Here is a 23,454-nt window from a genome sequence, read left to right as displayed (position 1 = left end):
AGTTGTAGAATTGATTCGCAAGTGTATATTACTATATAAATATTCGATGAAAAATAGTCCATATAAAAAATGGATGATCTCTTGTAAAAAGGAGAATTCATCGCAATTGTAAAATGAATCTAAATTGTGTGTATTTCCCTCATTTTGAAATTTGACTTAATATCGATTTATTCAAAATTTGATATATAATTCAGTATTATATATTAAATATATTATATTATAGATAATATATAATTATATTATACGTTATCTAATATAATGTATTTATTATAATTTTACTAGTTACGCAATACTTATATTTATTTAATTTATGACTGTTTATAAACAAGTTTGTTTTGTTTATTATTACCTTGGTATATTAGGCGCAAAATTATCTTCAAATGGAAAGATTCATGATTACGATAATTAATCATCTAGAAGTTAATTCACAAATTCACGCAGTAGGAAAAATTAGGCAATTTTTCAAATACATTTTGCCTCGCATTTTGCATAAAAAATTTTCCATATATTATTTTAAAAGTAATTTTTTTAGCCCGATTTTTTTTTCTCTTGAAACAAATATAACTTTGTTAAGTTTCCTGATGACAAGAACGTGCAATTAATGATAATTACTAAAATTATACAACTTAAGTTAAATTCGTTTTTGTTTATACAACTTTTCAAGTTGAGAAATAATTAAATATTGCACGTGTTTGTCAAAAAAAAATTGTCTTTTTTTAATTATGAACTCAATTTCATATTTTTTTTTTTTTGAGAATCTCACCATTTTAAACTTGAAAAATCAGCTATCTTAATCTAAGAATATTTACATAGATTAGTACGTTTCAAAAATGAACGTTCAAGTGGCCTATCGTTAAACGATATTAAATCGGCGAGGAGAAATTATACACAGGTTTTGATAGCGAAAAAAAATTGTTAAAAAAGAGAAGACGCGTAGGAGTAGAAAAGAAAACGGAAACAAAACGTTTCATTATTGAACATCATTAACGTTATTCTGTTTTGAATCCATATTTGGAATGTAGTCCATAGCCATTAGGCAGGCAAATACTGTCATCACCATTTTCTGTTTCACTTCGGTAATGTCTTCAGGCAATGCATAGACCCGCGCTCCACATTTTCGAGCCAAGGATATCGCATATTTTGCATTATCCAAGTTTTCCTGCAAATAAAAGAAGAAATCGATTAGTTATTCCGAGAATAAATTTTGAATGTGGCAAACAAAAAGGCAAGTTTGAAAGTTAGTTTTACTGAGGAACGAATGAAAAACGAGATAATTTATGCATGAAAATTGAAAAGTTTCCTGTTATTCTTGCAGAAAAAAATTAAAAAATTTTACTTAAAATTACAACCTAGGTACAAAAATTACACCCGATGTTTTACTACGTTCTCTGTTAGCTATTGCAAATAATAATATTTGATTATTTTTACCTCATCCTTTCCTCCCTCCTTGACGAGATCATAATTTACAGTTCCTGGTTTAATGGAGTCAATTAAATCGAGAAGAACTTTTCCATCAGCTATCGCGTAGTCTTGGAAACCCTTAATGCTACTGGTTTTTCCAGCAGTTTGCAATTTTGAATTAACCCACTGTACGATTTCTTTTTCCACACTTATATTATTTTGTGTACCACCAAGTGAGGTCAACAGTGACAGAGTATATGATCTCATTAGTTGCCAAATTAAAGCTAATGTCAATGTCGCATTACCATCATTAATATCCTGACCAGCGATACCCACTAAGGAATAATTCATATTCTTTCCAAGCTCAACGGCATAATTACAATTCTCCAACTTTTCCATAAATTTCCTCAACTTTGTGAACTTCCTGTGAACCTTATTCCACTTGACTGATCCCGGTTTGATAATGTCATAAAGCTGGAAAATGACAAGACCATCGGCGAGATCGGAATAGAGCCAATTGACGTGTGGCGACACACCCAAAGAATTCATCCAATTACGATAAGTCTTTTCCTCTCGTGTCTCCTCTAAAGCCTCGAGACCTTCAATATTCGTTTCGGGCTTATCTAGACAGGGATAATTATTAAACATGTTCGCTACAAAGGCAAGATTCAACTTGTAAATTCCGTTAACAACATCGCTTGGTGTGACGAAACTCCGACAACCAAGTTTGCCGGCTTGTTGAAGCATTATTTCGGCTCTTGTCATGTGATTCGATTCCATTAGAGCCTCGAGGGTTACTTCGGCGGAATTAGGCGCTATTTGTTTTATCAAGTGGGAATATATCTCCGAATCGGTGATGTCTGACATAAAGTTGGTGCATCTTCTTGCAATGCCAGCATTTTCCAAATGATGATTCACCCAACGTAGGAGAATCATTTCTGGCGAGAGTTTAAGAAGGTCCTCGATGCGCTCTCCTTCTTGAAGTAGTGTAGCTAGGCCGGGACAATTTTCTAAAGTGATTTGATTAAAGAGACCAATCCTTATGATTTGCCAAAGAAGACCCAGAACCAAATGTGGGGATCCTTTGGTGAGATCGTGTGCGTCGATGTTGACAATATTGCAACCAATTGCCTGTGCTGATGACAAAGCAAGTGTCAAATTTTCATGCTTCTTGTAGAGGGTCATATTCTTTTTGTTGATTGTACGCTCGTCAATCGTATCCGGACAGGAGTGATTGATAATTTTACTGAAAGGAAAAAAATCTGTTAGATTTCGAAAGTTCGGACTAAAGTGGAATGGGGATGTGTTTTTTGGTATCAGAATATTTACCATAGAAGAATACCATCCTTGACTTTATCATAAAGAGCCTTGCCCTCGCCATCGATTGGAAGAAGGTGTTTCAGATCGGGATCGTGAGCCAAATTTGTGTTTATCCAATCACTGAAAGCGAGTTGTTCCTCAAGACGTACTGAATGTGTGGTACCTTCACTCGATGCTTCGGAAATTCCACCCAAAGTCTCTAGATTCTCCTTCTTTGAGACAACTTGCTTAAACGTGGAACCGAGCTCATTTGCCTTGAGTTCTTTACATAGTTTCTCAAATTCCTCAAATGATAGACGACCTTTGTGCTCCAATCTTTGCTTGTCATCATATTCTTCAATCATTTGACGTACTTTATATCCTGGCATTTTAAAACCACAGACATCCAGTGCATTTCGCAATTCTGTCAGATCGATGAATCCGTCACCATTCTCATCAATCTGTAATTAGAAAACAAGATTTATTATTCTCAAATGTTTCAAACAACTAATACAGACTTCACAGTCTGTCCCCTATTTCCCCAAAAATTCCCCTTTTTTTAATTTTGGCCCCTAAATGTACCCTATTTTGAAAATTTCCCCTATTTTTTCTTTTATCTTTTAATGATGAATTCACACCAAATTTAGCAAAGTTCCGTTGAAACTTTCAATTGGAAACTTTTGTTTTGAAAGTTTCAAATCTTGAAATTTATGATCAATGAAATTTATCAAATTTGTAAGATTAGTATTTTGGTGAAGTCAAGTCTCAATTATGTTTAGAAGTTGGTTGTATTTTAAATTCTTATAATCTGCACAAACTTGTTATGACCTACATTATTTTTAAAAGACAATATTCATCCCAAGAATTCAATTATTGTCAACAATTTTTTAAAAATTCTTCTCAAGAAGTCAATTATTTTCAAAAATTTTAATAAAATTCTTCTCATGAATTCAATTGTTTTCAAAAATTATTATTTAAATTCTTCTCAGGAATTCAATTATTTTTAAAAAATTCTTCAAAAATTCTTCAAAAAGTTTTCAATTATTTTCAAAAATTGTTATAAAATTCTTTAAAAAACAATGTCATTAAAATTTTAATTAAATTCCTTTTAAAAGAAATTCCTTAAAATTAATTATAATAATATTCTTATGAGTTGTTTAATTTGAAAAGGTTTGAATTTGAAATTTTTTAACATCCTAATTCCAATGAAAAAAAAAATGATTAAATATTTATTTTAAATAAAACTATTGATGTTTTCGAATAATTTTACTTTGGAAGAAATTTGTAAATAAATTTAATAGAACTTTTTTTTGAGTATCTAATAATTTTAGAGTGAATCAGAATATTCTTTAGGGTCAGGAAAAAAGTCAAAGTTGTGTTTGGAAATCAGGGAAAAGTCAGGGAAAAATAAAGTTAAATTTTTGTGGCAACCCTGTATAAATAAATTATATTTTTATCTTTATTTAATCAATTTTTATGGTCCTCTAAAAGTCCCCTATTTTTTTAATTTTCAGTCCCCTATTTCCCCTAAAATACTTTTTAGGGGCACTGTGAAGCCTGCTATTAGAAAATAACTAGAATTATTAAAACTGGTTTCTAATTTGTCGTAGAAATACAAATTAAAACAGAAATATCGATTTGATCATTAAATAACTCAGTTTATCCTAAAGTAATAAACTGTTCACACAGATACTGATCATGTACACTGATGTTATATTTCTGTAAACAGAGACAACTAAAGTAGGTAATTATTGAACCAATCTGGCGACGTCATTAGTTTACTATTAATAGGGCCGCAACTTTAGCGGATCTACCTCTTTGATATATTTCTGAACATGTGTTAAATTTGATTTTGGAAGCAAAATTATCTAGCAGTAATTACTATTATCTCTAAATAAAAAGTCTTTTTTCGATTCTATCTTCGATTACACCTTCTGGTACAATGATCTTGAAGCGAGGTTTAAATTTCACTCCTTTTAGATATTTTCTTTTGTCCCATAATAGGAAGAAACAAACCACAAATTATATTTTTGGGATAAAATGGCAAAGTTCAAGTACAACTAAAGACTATGTGCAAATTGAGTAAACACTACTTTATTTGACAAAACTTTTTATTTTGAGAGAAAAGATATGTGTGCTATATCTAAATTGTAAAGTAATGTTAATCTATACCTGCTTTAAAATATGCTTAAGTATAATTATACCCATTTTCCCAGTATGAATTTTATGGTTTTTTCCGCATTACAAAACAAGATGTTTACCCACGAATAGAGAAGGTTAGTAAATTTATTTTCACAAAGCACAACAATGTTAAAAAAGTTAATGTTTTTTTTAGTTGAATGGTATTTGGGTCATAATGTACGATTAAAATCAAATAAACCCTGGGAATGTTGAGATCATTGGGAAAATTTCAACGACAATGGGGGTGTGCAGTTAATGTTACTACTCTTTCCTTGAAAATATTTAACTGCATCTACTTTTTTCCTATTAGGAAACAATGACTCCGAGTCTAAGAAATCAAGTATATTTATATAAGGTATTAAAATTTGCTTTTGTCATTTATTCTGACGTCATTTTTCTATATGAACACACTCATCGTAAATTTAATGTGACCACAGAGAAAGTTAGATAATGAAAAGACAATAATGACTAGATTAATTGCGATAAGAAATATGATTTTTAAGAAATTACTACAATCTTTTTTTCTAATAGAAGAAAAGAACCTATTTTTTGTTAGATTAAATCTTTTTAATATAAAGTTATATTATGTAACTATATGCATAGTTATAAACTATTAAAAATTAAAAAAAAATAATATCAGCTTAATTAAAAGATGAATTTAATATTTTCTTAATTTTATTATCAACCACAAGATGACATACTTGTTAAACAATAAAACTGTTTGTAAATGAGTCACATGTAGAGAAAGCAATAAGCCACTCTCAAACAATTTGTTATCATTCTCTTGATTGTATGATTAGAAAAAAATTATAGCTTTAAATTAAAGTACATTATCTTCAGACATTAAATTGAAATTTGAAAATATTGTCACAGACATTAAAGGTATGAAGGGAATACGTAAAAATAATTTTAAAAATTTTAGTGATTAATTAAATACATTACGATTAATTATTTCTAAAGTGAAAATAAAAACAGATTTTTCTTCTTCTATTCTAGAAGAATAAAAATTCGAATTTTTTCTTTGATTTTGCGTATAAGATATGTTTTTGGAATCCGGAAAAACGTTACGCTAGGTAGATGGATTGATAGAGCGAAAAGACTCTTATTTAGGTACTCCCAGAGGAATATCTAGCATGCATAAATATAATGATTAACGGTTATAAAATATTTCTCCTCCTAGAAATACAACGGAAGCTGTTTATATTGACTTACTATGGGTTTAATTTGAATTCTTTTTTTTCGCAGACAAAAATGTATTTATGACAATTATAGATTTAAACTTCGGCTTTTACTTTCATACCATTTTTTTAGGTATTTAAATAAAACATTTATTTACTAACATGTGAAGGTTTAGTGTATCCCAAAATTGCTTCTTAAATTAATATCTAATTGTTTTGATTTGATAATTATTTTTTACTTTATTTTTAAATAACAATAATAATAAAAAACACTATGTAGAAAGTTAAACTTGTAAGAATATTGTTTTTTTAATGGCATTTCTTTGAAAAAATGTCTATAAAATTAATCGAAAGCAGACTTTTTTGTTTAAAAAAATATATTTAAAGTTGAATGAATTCGAAATAGAATCTTATTTCGCGCACTAAAGATCTAATGACGTAATGCATCTTATTGGATGCTTTAATGCATTTACCAACTGGTTTTTGCATTAATACTTCTTTTTGCATTTATTTTGCTTTCTAATCTTAATCGTAAATAAATAATTCCACATCATAGAAAGAGGAATTTCAAAATTATTTAAATATTATAAATCTCATTTTAATTGGATTTTTAAGTGTTTTGATTCTTTTACTTATTCAATCTAATTTTTTTTTTTCGTATTTAATCTATAGTTGTTTTACTTATTCAATCTTAAATTTTTGTATGCATTTAATCTTTAATTTTTTCACTTTTTCGATCTTGAATTGCTTCTAATAATGATTAAAGTTTATAGTGTTAAATAAAGTTGAAAGTACAGAGAATGTTTCTTTCTCACTTTGTGCTCGTTAGAAGCGTGGGAAGAAATCTTGAATATTTGAATGTTTAACCATATTTGTACAAAATATTTCCATAAGACAATAAATAGTTCACTTGAGGAGAGACATTTATTAACGCTAATTTAGTTAATTTTAGCATTTCTCTACCTTTTAGAGAAAAATTAGTCCAGTGCAAAGCATTCGTATTTGGAAATTTTCAGTGTCTTTGTATTTATTATATTTATACTTTCTGTTTAATTCTATTTTTATTTATATTTATCGTTACTTTTTCTAAAAACACCACAAATAGAATATATTTATTTAAATTTAGAACATATTTCTCGAAGGGTTAAAAAAAATGTTCTTCTGATACTTTAAACTTTTTTCCACATTTTTTAAAATGAAATCATTACAGTTTCTACAAATGAATAGAGATTATGATTCATTATCAGAAGAAGATGAAAATATTCGCACATAGAATACATAAAATGCATTATGAGTAATTGTATTAAAATAAAAATGGAAAGGCGAATTGTGATTAAGAATTCAGAACGTCTGGATCACACGTTGACCCGCATAATTGTGGCCAAGGGCATAAATAGAGTGGATGTGCATCGCGCATATTATTTTCCTTTAAATATCCATGTCACGTATAAATGTGAAAACAACAAAAGTTTTCTTCTTTTTTCCTTCATCATTTATTCTGCTAAACAGCAGACAATTTCATCTGATGAATCAGACTTGTGTGCACTTTAATGTGCGATTTCTTTAAGACTTGGTGTAATTCTTAAGTAGGTACGTAGGAGTGACTGAAATATTCTTGAATATGACGTTTCGTTATTAATTCACTATAATGATGAATGATGATAGAATCAACATATTATATACCGGTAGTGAAATAACGTCAGATTCTTGAAATTCTTTCATGCTAACGCAATATGCAAATCAAATTATTAATCCAGCTTTGAGAATATAGGAACAATAATTATATCTGTATTCAAAAGCTTATATATATATATATATATATATATATATATATATATATATATATTTATAGCAATATATATAGCTAATATAGCTTATATATATTGATCATATATATTTATTAATAAACATAATTATTGTTTCTTCTTTTTGGCTTTTTTATATTTTTAGCCCCCAAATTTCACAAGTTCTTTATTTGCTTCTTTGTCTCTTCTTTATTATTCTTCTCAAAAGTTTCTTGAAAATTTCACTTTTTTCCAAAAGAAAAAACCAAGGTCTTGAGATAAGTATCAAATGTCCCAATTCATTCTAGTTCTTGTGGGTTTTCATTCTACCATGAACAAATAATTTAACGCCAGTGTAGAGGCTATTATCATATTTATTATGTGTAGAATAAAGCGAAAGTCAATGTGTAAAATTAAAATCAAACTTTGAAACGATTATCTTAAAATGCTCAATAAATCTCGTTTGCATATTAATATAAACAATGAACATTTCAAAATGAATGACTTGAGAAATTTTTCCTTTTTTTGGGAAAATGAAAACTAATTCTTTTTCAGAGATGGTTTATGTTAATATTGATGTGATTCATTTCACCCACATGTTTATCATAAAAGGCAGGAAAAAGTTCAACTGCGATCTTTCTCTTTCTTATTTTTCTATTTTTAGTATTTCTAAAATATCAGCAACCATTTCCGTTTTATTCGATTATATATTTCATTTGTAGACTGCAAAAATAATTTGATTTTTACTTTTGCCACAAAGAATGTAATGAATGTAAAAAGTTGTAATGAATAATTAATTAGTGATTAATTTATTTTGTTTAAATAATTATAATACGTAAAATAATAATCATGAGGAATAATAAAATTTAAATTAAAAATACAAAACAAAAAATAGTTTTTATAAAAAGAAACATATGAGGCATTCTACTTCTTTTGGCAAAAAGAAAAATTGTCGAAAAACAAATTTCAATTTTATTATTTGAAATCCTTGCGAAAATTTGATACTTAAAACCATTAACACGTTTGGGTTAAGCTAAGAATAACTGGAAGTTGACTCAACTCGTTAATAAGTTCAACTTGCTCCGGGTAAAATGATGTTTCCGTCCTGAGTCATGAACCCCGAGGTACTATTTATTTTACGGGTCAATAATCCTCTCGTAAAATTTACCTTGCAGTCACGAAACCATTGTTAAACCATTTTTATTTTATTTTCTGTCCTATTTTTCTAAATGCAATAAAAAATAGACTTTTAAAAGTATAATAAAAAAATGACTATTATTTAGAAATTAAAATTTAAAAATAAAATTTTGAAAATAAATTTACAGTCCAGGAGGTTTGAGGACACGTGCGCTGGCAAGCGGACGCAATTCAAGTGTCATATATTTATATGAACCTCCAAGAGACTTTGAAATGTAAAGCAGAAATTTAAAAGCGTGGGGTATATACCACACGCGGCGTTAACCACCTGGACTTTATAATATTCCCAATAAATTAGAGCCTGAAGTATCAAAAAATTATTCATAAAAGAAGTTTGTCTCCACTTTTATATAAAATTCTGCATCCCTTGTTTGCAAATTTCCTTCGCACAAAATAAAATTTACTTTCAGAAAAGTAATTTCTTTATTTAAATATTTTTTAATTAAAAAAAAGCATGAATAAAAAAAAGGATTTCTATCTTTTTGAAGTACTTATGTACACAATACGTAATCAAATTCTTTAGAGGAAAAAATATTTTTCTATTTCAATTGTTGTATATAAAAAATATTTTAGTTTTTTGAAAAACAGTTTAAAAGAAAAATATTTCTAAAAACAAAAATTTTGTTTTTGTCATGAAAAATGTTTTTGTCTTTTAATCGTTAAATCATAAAGGAGGACTTTTTTTAAAATAAATAATATGTTTAGCTTTATTGTTAAAACAAATATGTATAGGTTGTATATTCAACTTTAGATTGTAAGAGTACAAATGTACAAAAGGGCTTGGTCCCGTTTATTAATAAATAATAAATAAATAAAAATTTTCGTTCTAATACCTTTTATGGAAATTTTGAAAGACATTAGTGTTTCATGAAAAATTACGAAAATCGTTAGATGTTTTAGAATATTTGGAAAGTTAGTAATCCAAGTATTCGTCATTGATCTCTGTATATTAGAGATATTGACAAACAATACATGTGTATAACATAATGTATTAATCGTATATTAACACAAAAGTTGTGAGTCATTCTCGGAAGCCCTAAAAAAGTTTTCCTCTTCTTTTCATTCTTATATTTTGAGTAATTATATTTGGATAACATTTTTCAAAGTGTAATTAAATTTTAATTATAGGTAGTTGAAAATTTACATCAAAAGAGTCTTATTTGTTTGAAAAATATTTTTTTCATTAAAAACTATATTACGCTTCAACATGAAATTTTTAATAACAACTTTGTTAAAAGCACATTTTTTCAAAGGATATCAAATTGAGACAAAATGCGGTCTGAAAAAATTTTTGCGAACCAACGTTTTGATACGTTTTTTTGTCTTTGTTTGATACTTTGAAAAACTGTTAGTAAAAAAAACTTACGGAAAAAAAGTGAACAAAAAATAAGTTCTTAAAATTATCATTCATGTGAAGGTAAATTTTTCTTTGAAGAATGATTAATTTTATAGAAAATTTTTCTTTAAAGATTGATTAATTTTATAGAAAATTTGTTGAAAAGAAAAAATCAGAAATCCTTGAATGATAAATATATTACAGTGGAACCTCGATTATCCGAACCCTCTATTTTCCGAACTTCTGTTATCCGAATTTTTGTTTGGCCTCCAAAATCTTTCAAAGGAAAATATCGAAATTTGTTCCAAAAAAATCTTTAAAAATTCTAAATTCTCTGTTTTATTAATATATTATATTTACGTACATATACTTATGTATATTTAAAAAAAACGTATTAAATTAAATATATATATATAATTCAACTGTCTAATTTTTTATAGGTTTAATTATGAAAAAAATTAAAATCTCTATTAACCGAACTTTCGATTATCCGCACCCGTCTTTGCTTAGGTTAGTTCGGATAATCGAGGTTCCACTGATATTATTAATGAGTTAATAATTTTTACATTCGTTTTCCATTTTTATTTCAATATTTTTTTACATGGCCTTTGATAAATTGAAATGATTAAAATAAATATATTAATGTCGACAATAGAAGACGGAACAAAAGTTCATTGAAATGGATGACATAGAGGTAAAATTTGTAATGCGGTCGTTTTCTTTATTGCGACAAACTGTAGTTTATTTCCTCAATCTTACAACAGTGCCATTTTATATGTACATTTATTTATATAATGTCTCGAGACATACTCTTTTGTATTGTTTCACTTGAGAAAATAGCAAAGTACTCTTTAAAATTGGTAGAAAACTAAAATAACCATTAAATTTTCAAATAATCTTCTATATTTAGCTTTTTTATGAAAACAGAAATTGAGATTTTTTAAAGCAACGTAATGAAATAAGAGAAATACAATGAAATACCAATAAAGGATAATGTTATCCATTGAACACGAAAATGTGTCAAGTCGTAAAAGAATTATGCAGTTGAAGCAAAAGATTTCCGTAATTTACAAAAAAAAAAATGCAGAAGCAAAAAACCGATTATATACTAATATCCTAACTGTAACGTTTTTGAACTGTTCTGCAATGTCCCAAGGGCAGAATATATACAATATTTCATAAATTAATTTAAAACAGTGTCAAAATCGCCATTCGTATAAATTATAAATTTAATTAGTTTTAACTAACAAGTTATTAATAAAACAAAATATATTTTTTTTAAATGAAAATAGAATTCAATTAACTGGGTGAATCCAGTGGTTTTAATCTTGTTTACGAGCAACGAGTTTTCCTGTCATCCGATAGACGCGAAATTCAAATTGAATGATGTTAAAATTATTCACATTGAATTTTCCGCTTTTATAATTTTATAAATGTCTGATAGATGTCAAGAAAACTTCTCGTTCGTAAGCGAAAAATAGTAAACCGTCTATAACAATCAATGACTAGCTGAGATTTTTAATTCGCACTTTTGGTCTTAATTTTGTAATGCTATTCCTTAATTACGAATTTTATTTATTTTTATTCATTAGTTATTTAATTATGTAATTTTATTCTCAGTTTTATTTATGTCAATATTGACAATTTATATTTAAATTTACATTACTTATGGAATAAATAATAGGCCGGTAGAAAAATAATGAATTTTACTAAATTATTTAAATGAAATTAATTATATTTAGATTAAATAAAATTTTTCTCATGTATAACAAACGTAAAGCAGAATCTTTAAGGAAAAAAAATTTGGGAAGAGTGAAAGTATTTATAGATGACCTTGGTTACAGGACTCGGACCATGAAACATACTCCAGGAAATAGCATTGACATTCAGTTCGTATTGAATTTGAGTATTTGACAAAATAAAATATTGAAAGAAACAAAGTAAGTGCAAAAATCAAGTATAATATGCACACTGATCTCAAGATTTATTGTTTATTATTTCGTAATCGTCAACATTAAAATGTCACGTTGTGCTTCTTTTATTACACTTTCTTAAAAAGAACAAGCGGAATATATCGCAATTTCCGTGTTTTAGAAAATGATGTCTCAAAAACCTCGTACGTCTCGTAACAGAGGAAAATATTTGTCTTTAATAAGAAAATATTTTCTTGATATTTTTGCAAACCAAGCATTTCTTTTTGTTGGACCAACATATTTTTTATTTGGTCCAAAAGTGATAGTTTTTATGTCTACTTTTATTATGGATTAAAAAAATTTTCTTGTAGGTGAACAAAAATTTTGATCAAGTCTAAAAATTTGAAGACAATTTTTTATTTGTCAGACAAGTTCTTAGATGGGATAAACTTTTTGGGTATAAGGTAAACAATAAGTTTAATTAGATTTAGGTTCAATTGAATTTTTGATTAGAGTAACAAATTTTTTATTTGGTCCATAAGTTTTTAGTTTGGACCAATGAAATTTTAGGTAAATAGATCGTAAGTTTAATTAGGCTCAACTAAATTTTTGATTAGAATACCTAATTTTTTATTTGGTCCATAAGTTTTTAGTTCGAACCAATTAAATTTTAGGTAGACAAACAGTAACTTTGATCAAGTTCAACTGAATTTTGATTAGGATAACAAGTTTTGATTAAAATATCAAATGTTTCATTCGATCCATATAACAAAATTATCATTACCTCTAAGAATATTTTTCGAAAAATTTACATATGACTATAAAAACTAAATAACGGCAAATGATTAAAAATTTTTTCGGAATAACTAAGTCTTTGTATAGTTTGCTTTGTCGAATAGTAGCAAAAACATTTTTCAATGGTAAATTCTGAGAATATTAAAAGTTTAAATATTTACAATACCACCACCCACATATTTTCCTTTTTGTATACAATAAATGCGAGTTTTAAGTGTGTTTTTCTTTGCCGGAATGCAAATTATATAGGTTGTTCACCCGGTGACCTCTCACACTCGAAAGGAGTACTTCATGCAATGGTATATAAACGTCCATTATAGACCGTGATATAATATATTGAAACCTTATGTCACGCATAACTTGAATGCATTGCTCATACCGGCAAACAAAGTATAGATGCTTTTTTAAAATCATAAATGTACATAAATTTTTCTTGCGATCGTTGTAGAAATTAAAATGCTTCATTATACCATTTGAAAAACTGATTTGTTTTTTTTTCAAAATCTCAGAATCTAAATCCAGAGATTATATTTCTTTTTATACGTAGATTGTTGAGATTATTTCTGCTTAATAGTTTTAAAGACGATTAAATGTAATTACTGGGACTTTGCTTTTACAATTCTTCATTGGTAAAAAACCAAAGCAGACTAACTGTTGTCTGTATACAATGAAAACATTTTTTTTAGTACTTAATACTTTTAATACTACCATCATCGAGATTATTGTTGAGAATATTTATTCTTGTAATATTGATTTAGAACATGATGATTAAAATAGTATTTTTTATTTTTACATAAATATGAGAATATTTGCATATTTAATATTTAATATTTGTTTAATATTTGTTTATAATAAACTGAGGGATATTAAAGAGCGTTACAAAAAGTATTTAAATAATTTATCACTTGATTAATTATTTCTATGAAGCTAAGAAATAATGTAACTCTTTATGTATACGAAATTATTCATGATCTACAATCCTTTGATGAATTATTTTAATCCTTATTGACGGATTATAATGTTGCGGGTTAGTTTAATAATTGTTTTTCAGATAAAAAGTAAAATTTATTTTTTTTGCAGATATTCTTCTCTCAGTGCCTAAAAAAATCTGTTCTACACGTGTTGGTAAGTCGTATACTTTATTATTTTTCTATTAGCTTATAATGCCTCTCGTATCTCAATCGTTAAAGTATACATTAGCTTATTACACCTATATCATTTTTCATACCTTCTATCCGGCAATCAATATCAAAAGAAAAATTGGAATAGTGTTCATAAATTTTCAAATTAACACCGTCATCGACTATTTATTTGTTTGGAAAAATCCTATTCTCGTTTTTGATTTTATTTTCTCAACTCTTTACTATTTTTAAAGAAATTCTTCTTGGTCTAAATTTGACTAATATCAACTTTATCTACGCGATATTGAATCTTGTTGATTCTTTTTGATAATGTTGGTATTTATGATTAGAAAACAATTATTTTTATCACACAAATATTTAATTTATAAGTCTTCTTGCTGCCCTTGACAATTTTTTTATAAACCGGAAAACAATTTCTTTAATTATTAAATATAGCGTCAATATTGTTTTAATATTGCATCGCAGTTTACGGCAATGTTATCTCAGAATTTAAAATGTTTAAATAAATGTTGAAATTAATCATATTAACTTTTAGAGGACATCAAAATTTTGTTAATTTAAATAAACATATACACTTAAAGAAAAGATTAGTTATGGTTACAATAGCTAACAAAAAATATCAACGAACTTTTTACTGACTAAATACTAGTCAGAACTAATAATAATAATTTTTCTCAATGATGGCATATTAATTTTGAAGTGATGCTCTTCAATCTTCATAATTCAAGTAGAGATTCTCGATATTGAAATTATTTTCAAAATAAAAAATACACAAGTATTTTTGCATGTACATCAAAAGTAGAGATAATGGATTTCACTTGTTCAATTGGTTTCAATTTTAACGCGAATTTATAAGCGCTTTCCACTCTACATATGAATACTACATATGTATACACGTACATGTTACAATCACTTCTGTTGATGAAATTAGTTTGTTTCCCACAAAGAAGGCAGAGAAAGACAACGGAATGCCAATCATTGTGCAATTAAACGCCAATGGAATATATTAGTGAACAAAGTGTAAACTCAAGTTCTTCAATAATAGCAAATCTTGCGCAAGTACTTATGTTTGTATTCTAGAACAAGTACTGTGTCAATATTAATTGTGGTCGCAATCTAGTTATTGATACTGCAACTTCAGTAGTTATCGGAGAGTAAACATGAATATTGCAAAGTTCCTTTTTATACTCAAAATTAGTGGTAGATATTCATAATAAAAAAAAATTTACCCTTTTTACTGTTCACTTTAAAATGGCAAATTGTAAGGGGCGCCAGAAATGTAGATAACTCGATACAATTTGGTACCAATTTAATTTAATCTGTTTGTCAATTTGTTGTCAATTTGGTTCAATTTGATTCAATCTGGTATCAATTCGATATACCTTTCAGAAAAGCGTTACTGGATTTACAGTTTTTCTGCGAATATCAAATTGAGACGAAAAATGAATCAAAAGTGTTGCGACGCAATACTTTTGATTCATTTTTTGTCTCAATTTGATATATGCAGAAAAACTGTGATTATAAAGAATTAATTTTTAAAGACACTTGCTAAAGATTCACTGAAATTGAAAATAATTACGGTATATCAAATATTGGATATGAAAAGTAAATACTGAAATATAAATTATTGCATGCGATATACGTAGTCAATGAACGCGAATAAATATACTCGAGAGAAGAGGCCAATTATTATGTCACACACATAACGATAAATTCATTTTAAGTACCATTTGAAACATGAAGGGCAAAAAATAATTGACGCTCTTTATTGAAAAAAAAAAATGATAGAAAAAATTCAAAGGAACAAAGACACCTTACAATTAAATTATTATGGTACTGATGATTTATTTGTATTTTATTGTTGCAATTATGTTCATGAGAATGCGGTCATAGATTGAAAGTATAACGCGCATTTGAAGAATTAATTTTCCTTATACTAATTTTCCTATCCGTATTAATAATTATAACGATAAAATAATAAATATCGTAGTTTTCTTTGATTTTTTTTTGAATTATTCATAAATTAATAGATGTTATCGATTTTGATTATTTTTTTTATTTATTCCCCTTTATATTTATACTTTTTTCATTTCTTACTATTTGTTGAATTTAAATTTGCTTTTAATTATTATTTTTAATTAGGAGCTTTATTTTATTTTTTCGTAAAATTACATAAGTATAAAATAAAAGTCTCTCATTAGAATTTTCGATAATTAGTAAAATGTAAACGAGAATATTTACTTTGCGGTAAATTTTTTTGAACAAATAACAAATAAACTAAAATTGCTCAAAGCATTTAAATACATATTGCGATAAGACCTCTGTGTATAATATATATAGATAAAATTCATAAAGTTAAACCCAGAAGCCTTCGATTTTTAGAATATTGAAAATTTTTTAAACAAAATAAAATAGTAATAATAAGAATAATATAATAATAATATTAGTAATAATAAAAATATTAAGAAAATGATTAATTATATAGCAATGATAATCAGTAATAGGTAATGAAAGAGTTAATGATTTTTTCAACCCCAATTAACATCCATCTGGTTGGAAAAGCTAAAACAAATAAGAATGAGAGAAAGGTAAATTATAAGAAAATATCTTTGGAAGGCAGAGCGTAACCGAAATAAAAAGATACACTCGTTTTTCCTATAGTTTCCAAGATGGGCAGATCTCGAGCTTAAGAAAGATCTGTTAATGGATCGTTGTTGCCACACATCTTGCTACAACAAACGAGCCGAACAAAAAGCGGCAACTTAAAGTTAGTACATAAGCATTCCTATTGTCAGTTGATTATTAAAGCGTGAACGCATGCTTGACCACAGTTAATGTGTGTATACATACAAAGTAACACGACCTTCACAAAACTCAGTACACTGTAAAAAAAAAAGTTTAAATTTCATATATAATTTCAACTACAATCACTTTTTAGATGTTCGAGACTCAAACCTAATTTTTAGATTGTTTTAACCTTATTGCTGATCTGGAGATTTTTGTCTAGAACCCATTTTTTTTATCAATTCATATTCAATTGTCAATTATTGTCAAGAAGAAAATCCTTATTGTTTTTCAAAGATTCTTAAATTGAGACAAAAAAACAAATTTTGTTGGTTTGTGATGCAACAATTTTGACACTATTTTTGTCTCAATGGGATATCCTTAGAAAAATTGTGGCTTAAAAATTGTACTTTTGATAAGAGAAAAATTTGCATCTAGAGATAAAATGAAGCATTTCAAAGTATTAATTTCTAATTATCTGTCAATTTTTACCACATGCACTTCAAGAATTATTTGCCTTGAAAAAGAAAAATCCACATTCGTTATAAATATATCTTTTGCGCTTTGCGTTAAAAAATATATAGCAACGGTATAATCTGAGAAATCAAAGGTGTGGTTCCAAGATATTTGGGGATTTTGAGAACGAGATTTCCAGATCTTTGTACCGTTATAATAAAATAAGAATAAGGTGTATATTTTTTCTGCCTTTTTATAAAGAGGCCTCATTTATAATCACTCGTTTAATACTGATACACATTTACACATGTGTATGTCATAAAATAATAATTCTCTCTTATGAAAGATAACAATTCAGAGGAAAATTTTATTCATTTACAAGTGCTGTAAATATATAGGTTTTGTACCATTTTATAATATTATGTGAAGTGTGTCATCTTCCAAGGTTTTCAAATTTTGAAATTATTACAAATTTTTCAGAAAAATGTTTAATATCATCTGTATGTATACAGTATTATTTTATACTCGTGTATGTGTTATTTCTTAATGAGAAGCATAAATTATAGCATTAAAGTCTAAACACGATTTCTTCATTTTATTATAAATTATAATTTTCAGTTTTATTTCTTTCTTCGAATATTATGTTTACATAAATAATTTTGGGAATTTCAAGAACATCTTTTTTTTGTTTTTTATTAATATTATCATGTGATTATTATTGCGTGATATGATTACTATTCGTATTATTACTAATCTTATTATTACTATCATTGAATTATTATTATTATTATTATTATTATTATTTTTATTATTATTATATTATTGTATTATTATTGTTATTATTAATTTTTTGTTCTCATTTTTTTTTCTTTTTATATACCTATTATTATAATTATTACTATCGAGTTTGCTGTCTTCAAACTAGAAACTCCATAAGAAATTGTCGACAAGATCATTAACGCGGAGAGAAGTCTCTTAAAAGACCATTTTTGACTTTACTTTGAAACTATAGCAAATTAACTCTCAATATATGGCGCACGGTAAATTACTTTTGTATTAAAGTGAGTAGAAAGCAATATAATTTCTATGAGTACGCTTTTTTTTAGAATGTACCAATATCACTTTAATGGTTTTCAATCTTCTTTTATATTTCGAAAAAGAAAAATCAATTTACAGATAAGTAAATCATTTGTCACATAAAAGGAATAATGATTGCTGTGATGTGTTGCTACTGAATATTTAAAATTATAAAGAGTGACTTTGAATATTACTCGTATCTAAACTAATGTGTAAAAGCTACTTAGTACTTATGCGTCAAAGTTATATCCAAATCAATTATATACAATAGATTTTAATTTCACCCATTAAATACAGAAGTGATGATCAACAGGAAAATTTTTATTTACTAAAGAAGGATAATTTCACTTTCTTTTCTTGTACCTTTTTCTTGCTACTATAATATTTCTTCCGGTAAATTTTATCATTATTATCATTAGGTATTACTATTATTATTTTACGATTATAAAATTTTGACATTTATTTTAAATAATCCGTTTTGCTGGAAACTTCCATAAAAAATCTTTTTTGTGGAAAAAAAGAATAAATTTAACGTGTAACACTTTGTATTTAAATACAATGTGAAATTTCTGTGGTTTTGGTATTACGAATATAAAGCGAACAAAGGTCTTTATAGTAGACGACACCTGCTTATTGGGAGCCTCGTAAACGAGTCACGTGTTTGTCTATGCTACGTCATTTTAGCCGCACATGCGTAATTTTTTACTTTGAATTTAAAGTGCAATCAATTACTCGTAACTGTGATTTGTCACATCCTTTCTAAAGATTAATCACTCTCATTATATAACTTTTAAGTACAAAAGATCTCCAAAATTCCATGAAAACTCATTATCTGCGATAAAAAGAAGTTAAATAGAATGTTATCTTTGATTCTATAGATACTATTTTATACAATTATCTCTGTATAGTAGACGTAAAGTGTACTTATAATGTTAGTAAAACTCTAGTATTATTTAAGATTACTGGAGTATTATTTAAGACTAATGTATAGACACTTAAATTAGAGGTGTTTAATAATTTGTGACATCGCATGAGAAAAGGGATCGTCTACGAAATTTTAGGTTATGTTTAGTGATAGTTTTAATTTTTAACAGAAATTTCTGCTATACCTGAAGATAAATACAAAAGAGCTATTCCTTAAAATTTTTCTGTACTGCTTGCATTTGTATAGGTTCACAACATCAGCAATTTGTGATTTTGTACTTCATTTCTAGAGCAGAAGTACAAATATTAACAGAGATTTTTCTTCACTGTAGTATACTAGTCAAAAATTGAATCTGTAGTTTGGTAATTCTTACTGAACTGTTTTAAGAGTAGATATTAGCAATAATACCAGAAATAGTAGTATCATTAATACTAATAACTGTAGTAGAAATAATACCAGAAAGTATAGCATTAATAATAGAAATTATAGCCATAATAGCAGTAATAATATCACTGACAGTATCATTTCCGAAATAGTGACAAACAACTATACAGATTTTTATCTTCAAAAACTAATCGATTGCAGTTTGTTCTCAACAGAAAAGATCATTGCGATCGAACTACAGAAATGTATCTTCGCCGTAGGAATAATAATTAACAATAAATAATTGTTTGAAGAAGCTTGTACCTATTTTCAGATGATGGTAGATAGATTTTTATCATCATTAAGTTATTGACTGGATACAATCGATGATTGTACAATCATTGATTGTACCCAATAAATACAATCTTCAATCATCATGTACCCTTGAGTGGAGAGCACTTGAAGATTCAAATATATTTATAAGAGAGTGATCATCTCATCTCTCAAGGACAATTCTTTAAAGACAGAAGACTACTATAAAAATCAATTTTTTATTCGCTCAAGTTTTGCCTTTATAACCATTTTTATACTCTGCTTTCCATATGTCCTTTAGACTAAATCAGTTGAAAAGGTTTTATTCAACTTTATTACGATCATCACTTTTTTTTATGTCTTGTTCGAAATTAGCAAAAGTACAATCACTTGTTTAGTGGACTATGCATTTTGAAACTTGGATTCGCGCATTGTACATCTTGAACTATTTAGTTTGAGATGATTAGCGATTTTATTATTTATGATTAACATGATTAATTAGCAATACAACAAATAGCATAAATCGTAGTATTTCGGCAGAAGCGAGGGCAGAAGCTGTTTTAGGAAATTAAGACTTTCTTTCTAGCAATACAACAAGTAGCAAAATCCGTAATATTTAGGCATATAAGCTGTTTTAGGAATGATGCATGTTTCTTTAAAAGAAGAGCTCGAAATGGTTTAAATGTCTTGATGAAAATGGCTTAAAAATTCTTGATTAGTATTGTGAATTTCGATTTGAAATTAGCAGGAAATTTTGCAATTGCGAACAAGTGGAAAGGGGTGGTCGCCCGGAAAATAGATTAAGCAAGTGAATAGGGCGATGACACCCGGCGTGGCATAAGGCATAACCCACGAGGGTGGGTACATTCATAGGGTTGAGGGTTTCTAGCATATATATATATATATACTCTGAAGCAAATCGATAAAAGGGCACAGACGACCTTTTATATCTTTTATATGCTGCTACTCTCAATGAAAATGGCGATTTTTGGCAAATGAGTTTTTTTATGTTGCTCACCGTCTGAAATTGCTCCAGCAATTCTTGCCGGTCGTCGATAGCGGTGGCCATGTTTGCCCGGATTCTTCCTAATCACTGTGTCCCACACCCAAAAACTATCCTTGCAGTCCGGATAGGAACTTTTTTTTTGGTGAAAATTTTCTTCTTTGAGATATGATTACTGATTAATGATCACAGTTCATGTGCAACACGCTTGATTTTCTCTCTCTCTCTCTCTCTCACTCTCTTTTTTTTCCTTTTAAACTACAAACACAGGATATCCTTTAATCATCCAGTATCCGCGTCGTGTTGATACGCGACGTGGTAGATGATAAAACAGTCCCTTGTCTCGCGGAGCCACAGCCAACACTGACAAACACTGACGAATTCTTAGATTGTTCAAGTTATAAGCATAGCGGTATGGAGTGAGAGACCAGGGATGACTTCAAGCTCCATTGAACCCTGGGATTTTCAAACTTTTCAGTAAAATCAGTAAAATTAAACAAGAAATTATTCTTTAAAAAAATTATTTTTATTTAATAATTATTTTTGAAAAATTAAAGAAATAGTTTGAAATAAATGTTTTACGTTTTATCCTTAATAAGAAGGTAGTTTTTACCATTTTTTTACTAACTGCAAACAATTTCAGTAGATTTTATTTTTACATGAAATACATTGTTGGAACTTCTTTCATTTATGTACTCTTTATAATTGCAATTTTTTGCACTGCAAACTTTAATTCTTTTATTTCCATCATCAGTAAATATTTATTCGCAAAAAGAAATTTTTACCTATTTCAAGCGAATTTGCGCTGATGTTTAATTAAATACATTTTGTCTTGTGTGTCTTTCATTTATTATTATTATTTATTATTTGTCTTTCAGTTTATTAAAATCTGCAGTTTAAAATTTTAGACAAAAAAAGATAAAAAAAAATTCTTCCTAGAAACGATTAAAAATTTTTAAATAAAATTCTTTGAAACAGTTCAATTATTTTCAATATCTACTATTTTAATGAGATTTCAGAAAAGAATTCAATTATTTAAAAAAAAATTTAACAAAATTTAAATTAGTCTTATGAAATAAATTCAGAAATTCAATTATTTAAAATACAAGTTTTATAAATTTTTTTGAATGAAATTAATTATTTAAAATAATTTTTATAAAATTCTCTGAAAGAAGTTAATTATTTTTAAGGATTTTAATAAAATTTATTTATAAGAAATTAAGAATTCATATAAAGCAACTTTAACTACTTTTAAAGTAAGACATTTCTGGTAACTTTTACTACTTTCGGAGTAAATTTTACTACGTTCAAAAAACATGTTTGTAAAAAATTAGTAAAATCTAAAATTTACTTCAAACATAGCAAAATTTACTCCGAAAGTAGTAAAAGTTACCAGAAATATTTTAATGTAAAATTATTAAAAGTTACTTTATATTTTTCTCCGTGTATATATTTTTTAATACAATATTGTAATTAAATTCCTTGAAAAAATTTTAATAAAATTCTTTGCAAGAATTCATCTATTATTTACAAATAATAAAATATTCTTCGCAGGACTCAGTTATTTTTAATATACAGTTTGAAATATAAATTTCTCAAAAAATTCAATCACTCTTGAAAATTTTATTACCTACAATTGTTCGAAATAATTCAAGTTATTATGTATTTATAAAAAATTTTATAAAATTATTATTTTATAAAGAATCAAGTGCTTTTATTTCGGGAAAGTTCGAAAAATTTTTAAATCACGATAATTTCCAATTATTAATTATAACTTTTTGTCAAACTTTCGAGAGTGTTCGTATTTTTTAAAAGTGGATGAGTTTTTATTTAATCAGCAATATCGTTGTTCAAGTTCTTCTCCAATATAATTATGTGTCAGGTATATGCTAATTAATTTATTTCAATATTACTCATTGAATTTTTAAAAAAATAATTCTAAATTGTTTGCCTTTTCATTGTTTTTAAATGAACTGAATTCATTTTCAAATTTTTAATTTAGAAAACAAAGGTTTTGCGTTTCATTTTGAAATAAAAAAAATATTCATGTGATAAATTTGATTTTTTTTTTTTTTTTTTTTTTTTTTTTTTTTTTAAGTTCACTTTTGCAGGATAAAAATAAAATATTCTTTTGTTATATTAATTAAATTAATTTTTTCATGCGAGCATTCGTCAATTAGTGTACTCTTTTCTTTACAAGAGATGTAGAAGTATATATAGACAAAAGAGGCAAAAATATTATTTCATGATACAAAAAATAAATATTTATAAACATAAACTCTTTCACTATAATTAAAATCGATATTAA

At 26.9% G+C, this 23,454-nt stretch overlaps 2 protein-coding genes across 3 annotated transcripts in view; one reads left to right on the top strand and one right to left on the bottom strand.

The window, feature by feature from the left end:
• The window catches only part of LOC122512076, an 81,553-nt gene that overhangs the window by 40,348 nt on the left and 17,751 nt on the right, over positions 1 to 23,454 (top strand). For both annotated transcript variants that reach the window (XR_006302592.1, XM_043627705.1), the window contains one exon: positions 14,165 to 14,209. Coding sequence is in view for 1 of the 2 variants with exons in the window: in XM_043627705.1 (XP_043483640.1) it covers positions 14,165 to 14,209 (45 nt within the window). In the remaining variant the exon portion in view is untranslated. The remainder of the gene's footprint in view (positions 1 to 14,164; positions 14,210 to 23,454) is intronic.
• LOC122512063 (plastin-2) lies at positions 261 to 21,530 on the bottom strand. Its single transcript, XM_043627683.1, has 4 exons — positions 21,162 to 21,530; positions 2,731 to 3,161; positions 1,429 to 2,647; positions 261 to 1,159 (listed from the first exon to the last, which is right to left on the bottom strand). The coding sequence occupies exons 1-4, from the start codon at positions 21,210 to 21,212 to the stop codon at positions 971 to 973; spliced, it is 1,890 nt and encodes a 629-aa protein (XP_043483618.1). The 5' UTR covers positions 21,213 to 21,530; the 3' UTR covers positions 261 to 970.

This window comes from Leptopilina heterotoma, unplaced genomic scaffold, assembly GCF_015476425.1.
Source record: "Leptopilina heterotoma isolate Lh14 unplaced genomic scaffold, ASM1547642v1 Lhet_95, whole genome shotgun sequence".
Taxonomy (NCBI): Eukaryota; Metazoa; Arthropoda; class Insecta; order Hymenoptera; family Figitidae; genus Leptopilina; species Leptopilina heterotoma.
Note: the sequence above shows the minus strand (reverse complement) of the source record. Positions and strands in the feature narration are given on the sequence as shown.